This window comes from Ipomoea nil, unplaced genomic scaffold (genome assembly GCF_001879475.1).
Source record: "Ipomoea nil cultivar Tokyo-kokei standard unplaced genomic scaffold, Asagao_1.1 scaffold0642, whole genome shotgun sequence".
Classification (NCBI taxonomy): domain Eukaryota; kingdom Viridiplantae; phylum Streptophyta; class Magnoliopsida; order Solanales; family Convolvulaceae; genus Ipomoea; species Ipomoea nil.
Window position 1 is genome coordinate 4,783,762 of NW_017617070.1, and position 5,286 is coordinate 4,789,047.

The 5,286-nt window shown below is 38.1% G+C and overlaps 1 protein-coding gene across 1 annotated transcript; it reads left to right on the forward strand.

The window, feature by feature from the left end:
* The first annotated feature begins 1,036 nt into the window (after nt 1-1,036).
* Nucleotides 1,037-4,194, forward strand: LOC109174347 (D-amino-acid transaminase, chloroplastic). Its single transcript, XM_019323587.1, has 5 exons — nt 1,037-1,335; nt 1,453-1,502; nt 2,573-2,751; nt 2,887-3,560; nt 4,033-4,194. The coding sequence occupies exons 1-5, from the start codon at nt 1,140-1,142 to the stop codon at nt 4,125-4,127; spliced, it is 1,194 nt and encodes a 397-aa protein (XP_019179132.1). The 5' UTR covers nt 1,037-1,139; the 3' UTR covers nt 4,128-4,194.
* Nucleotides 4,195-5,286: the final 1,092 nt, after the last annotated feature.

Sequence of the window (5,286 nt, forward strand, 5' to 3'; positions counted from 1 at the left end):
CAATTTCACCAAATGTGGTCTCTCGACTTTTAAAAACTCACCCAAATTAGTTCTCTGGTAGGTTTTCTGTTTACTCAGTGTTAAAATGGAAGGCATTTTCATCCATTTACTTATTTTACGTCTAATATACACTAAGAAATAGTCGATGGACCATTTTGAGAATAGCCTAAGGACCATTATGGGAAATATTCTTTTATTTATTTTATTTTTTTTTTTATTTTCATTTTTAGACTCTATCAAATTAGAATTTCTATAGATTCTTTTTTCGTACAAATATAATAAATAAAATCCCACAGTCCAACCTCAAAATTTTAAACTTTCTCTACAAACTTTTCCCTCTATTTAAACATACAAAGTTTTCATCTATCCCTATCATATTTTACAATAAATTTCGTAATTATCATAAATACTCATATAATTTTTATTTTTATCTTTTCTCTCTCTCTCTCTCACACACACACACATATATGAACATAAAAAGATAATCATAAAAAATATATGAGTATTTATGAAATTTACAAAACTTATTGTAAAACTTGATTGGGATAAAATAAAACTTTGTATGTTTAGACAAAGGAAAGAGTTTGTGGAGAAAGTTTAAAATTTTGAGGTTGACTGTCGATAAAAGAGTTTTTTCCAAAATGATCCCTTGACTATTTCCAAAATGGTCCCTCGACTATTCTCAACGTATATTAGGTATATAATAGGCTAACGAACGAAAGTGCCCTCTATTTTAACACCTAACAGAGGATTAAATTGGATGTGTTTTTGAAAGTTGAGGAACATATTTGGTGCAATTGAAAGTCGAAATGCAAAATTTAGAATGAGCAATAGTCAATGGACCATTTTGGAAAAAAAAATTCTTTTTTATACATTAATTTTATTTGTAGAAAAGAGAAGATAAAAAATAAATTTAAGTTGAAAAAAAAAAATTGAGGAAAAAGCGTTTGATGATATAACTATTGTTTTGGAGTAGCCTCCTTGTATTTTTAAAATGTTAATTTGTTTTTTCTTTTGACTGATTAGTTCTGGAATGGAATCTGATGAATTTGTTGAGAATACTAGGAATAGGATGAGGTTGATCCTCATCCTCCTAAGTCCTACCCGCCGGCAATTTACATCTCTAGCTCCCACCTACAATGGCTTCCCTTTCATCTCTCACAAAACCCATGCCAGAAACCTCAATCTTCCTTCAAAATTTGAACAATCAACCCTCAATTTTCCCCAACAATCTTTCGGTTTCAAGGTTAGGGCATCGCCCTTTCAGCTTCGGATCATTTGGTAAACCGTTGACTCGATTTCCTGTTGCCCTACATTCCAATCAAACTTCTCCTGGCAAGTTGAATGAATCATGAATATTGTTTATTTTCTCAGACATTTTTTTTTTTCTGAATTTCTTCCGTTTCTTTAATGTTTTCGTCAAAATGTAATATTCTGTCTATTCCATGACAGAGCCACAAACTACTCAAACATCTGAAGTAACTCTCCTGTCTTGCTCTGAGGTATTCCTACTTTCCCTGCCACCTTTTTTTTTTTTTTTTGTGGGTTAAAATGTTTAGGCTTAGTGCACTGAGAGTTTTCTATGGATATGATACAAATGACACAAATTAATTAAATTCTTTTTAACAATGTTCTAAAAGACGCTGGGGGCTAGTTGGGCGCCTGGCGGGACCTAGGCGGCCAAGTAATAATGGTATGAAAAACACATGAGTGTACATATTGCATACCTAAAAAAATTGGGCCGAGTTTTGCTAACTCGGTAGCCGAGTTTGGCTGACTCGGGCACCTAGGTTAATGTGTGCTTAAAAGTAAAATTTCCTTGGCTTACCCCGCCTATTTGGCTCCTAGGCCGATTTTTGCAATAGTGCTTGTCAGTACATGGTATAACAGGAGGGTGTTGATCACTTCTCAGCAGTCACTTTAGTATACAGGACTTGTTTAAGTGAATGTAACAGTGTCACATCATGTTTTCATGTGCTTAAGTTTAAGGAGTACTATTACATGTACTCCCAAATTCTTTTACTCCGTGATGTAGCAAACAATGATTGGTTGTTTTCATCGTGTATGTGGGTCCGAGGAAAAATGTCTACATCAAATATTTGTGAGAGGGAGTAAAAAGTTGAGAGTAAGAGATGGGAGTCCATGTAGTATTTTCTTTTCAGATAATCTAATATCACTTTGAGAGATTGAGAAGCCAGTGTTGTAATATGGTTTGCAGATGCTAACTTCAGATTTATACAAATTTTAAGAGCCCCATTGGGGACAGGCATCAATTAGTTTGATCTGTTTAAGATGAAGATCAATATTTTGCTGTTAGTTTTCTGCTGTTAATGTGAAATAGGTGCCTGCTTTTTTTATAAACTAGGGTGGTGTTTGCCGTTTGGTTAGTATCTCCTGTACCCTATTATCATGTTTGTTTGCCTAATTTTGTATCCTACTATTGGGTTCAAATCCTTTAGTAATTATAAAACTTGTACCAATCAGATAGTCATTTGATTTTAGTTTCAGGGATAATCAACTCCTCCCAAAAAAATGAATCATTCTCAAAACAAAAACGATTTTCTCTTTACAGGCCATTGAGAGGCTAAGAGCAAGCAGAGAGAGTTACCCAAGCCAGCAGCAATATCTAGCTATGTACTCGAGCATTTTTGGAGGAATTGTAACCGATACAGCTGCCATGGTGATCCCGATGGACGATCACATTGTGCATAGAGGGCATGGAGTTTTCGATACAGCTGCAATCGTGAATGGGTTAGTACTTGTATTGTCTGATTTTAGTTATTTGTAGTCTCTCTATTTCTTCGTTTTTAGTCTTTCTTTTCTTTTATGTTTAACCAGAAGAAGCTAAAATGGAATTGTAAAATTGAATCTCATCGATTTTCTCAGGTACCTTTATGAGTTGGACCAACATGTCGAACGTTTCCTGGGATCTGCAGCCATGGCCAAAATAAAACCTCCGTTTGATAAAGAAAGCATTAGAAAGATACTAATACAGACGGTGAGTGCTTCCAAGTGCAAAACCGGTTCGCTAAGATACTGGCTCTCGACTGGACCAGGTGACTTTCAACTATCTCCATCACATTGCCATCAATCCGCTCTCTATGCCATTGTAATCCAAGATCAATCACCGCCCGATTACCATGGCGTTAAAGTAATAACCTCATCCATCCCGATAAAACCCCCACAGTTTGCAGTTATGAAGAGCGTGAACTATCTCCCCAACGCACTTTCAAAGATGGAAGCAGAAGAGAACGGTGCATATGCAGCGATATGGTTGGATGGCGACGGGTTTGTTGCTGAAGGACCTAACATGAATGTGGCTTTTGTTACCAAGGAAAAGGAGCTCCTGATGCCTCGTTTCGACAGAATTCTGAGCGGATGTACAGCGAAACGAGTTTTAGAACTCGCTCAAGGTTTGGTGAAACAGGGGAAATTACGGTCCATAAGAGTCGAGGATGTGCGTGTTGATGAGGGAAAGAGAGCAGAGGAGATGATGCTAATTGGCAGCGGAGTTCTGGTCCGCCCAGTTCTGCAGTGGGATGATCAGCTCATAGGTGACGGTAAGCATTTTCATGGGCGATTCTGGTCCAAAATGACATTCAGATTATGTGTTTGTAGTTAACGTATTATGTGCTTGTACTTAACAGATTATGTGTCTGCCATATAAAATGTCAACTACTGCAAGCACATAAAATGTCAACTACAGACAGCAAATAATATGTTAACTGTAGTCTGCACTTAACATATTATGTGTCTATAGTTAACAAATTATGTGCCTCTAATTTATTTACAGACACATAATTTATTAACTGAAAGCACATAACATATTGTAGATACATAATTTTTGGATTAGGATTGCAACTTGGACCCTAGTCTATGGTATAACAATTGGCTTAAAGCAGGTGTAGTCTACTATCCATTTTTGGGCATTATGTCTCAAATTTTGCCAGAAAAGATACAAAACCACCAAGTAAGAAGTTTTACTTTTTAGAGAAGGGCATATTATGAGGTTTTTTTTTTTTTTTTTGGTAGGCAAAGAAGGGCATGTGAGTGGGGCGTTGCTGAATCTCATATTGGAAGACATGAAGTCCGGTCCAGCCACCGTACGAGTTCCTGTTCCATATTAGATGATTTTCTCCGTGTATGGCCTTGGACTTGGCAAATTATTTGTCCACAAAATGCTACGTGGACTATAACAAAAAATACATTTTATTATTATACTAAAAGTAAATTATTTGCGTATTGAGATTGTAATGGAACTCCTCTCTGAAACGCTCTCGGAATCCCTCTCGGACAACCCTTCAACATCGGCGACGAATCGTTCGCCGGAAGAACAGGATCTTTTAGAAAGAAGCACAAAGAAATCGAAAAGAGATCGTGATCAAATGGAGAATACGAGTCAACCACAGACAGTATCAATGGTTCAAGAAACCCCTATGGGTGAGGCAGGGGCTAGTACACCAGAAACCAGTCAGCGAAGAATCTTTACAGCGACCCATAGCCGAGCTTGGAATCAAAGAATTCCTGCCCAACCCCAGGAAGACGACGAGGTGTCAGATGACGATGAAATGGATCAAGATGTAGCCGCTTCCGAATATCCAGTAATCCGTGTGACAAAAGAAGAAAAGGAAAGGCTCCGCCGCCCTTGGCGCAGGTCGTTGATTCTTCGACTCCTGGGACGAACGGCTAGCTATTCCTACCTTCTCCAAAGACTCCAACGTATGTGGAACCCACAAGCTGGGTTCCAACTGATTTCCCTAGATTACGATTACTTTCTTGCAAAATTCGATTCTCTTGCGGATTATGAAGCTGTGAAGTTTGGGGGCCCTTGGATGGTCTTGGACCACTACCTAATTACACAGAATTGGAGACCCAATTTCAATCCGAGGAAGAACGTCACGGATATAATTCTGGCATGGGTAAGATTCCCATCACTACCAATTGAATACTTTGATGACGATTTCTTGAAGAAAATCGGAAAAGTAATTGGGCGTCCTCTTAAGATTGATTATGCGACAAATCTGATATCAAAAGGCAAGTTTGCGAGAGTATGCATTGAATTGGACATCACCAAACCCCTACTATCCAGATTCGTATTGAACTGCGAAGAGTGGCCCATCGAGTATGAGGGTATCCACCAAATTTGCTTCAAGTGCGGTGTTTATGGCCATCGTGCAGAAATGTGTGGAAAGGATCAGACTGGCTTGAATGATAATTCCTCCGCTGCCACAGGTGGAAATTCCCAACTGGGGGCAGCGAGACCTGCTCAATTGCCCAAGGAAAAGT

Coding starts and splice junctions, on each gene's coding strand:
- LOC109174347 (XM_019323587.1), top strand. CDS start 1,140: ATGGCTTCCCTTTCATCTCTCACAAAACCCATGCCAGAAACCTCAATC. Junction 1,503..2,572: donor CTCTCCTGTCTTGCTCTGAG/GTATTCCTACTT, acceptor TTCTCTTTACAG/GCCATTGAGAGGCTAAGAGC. Junction 2,752..2,886: donor ACAGCTGCAATCGTGAATGG/GTTAGTACTTGT, acceptor CGATTTTCTCAG/GTACCTTTATGAGTTGGACC.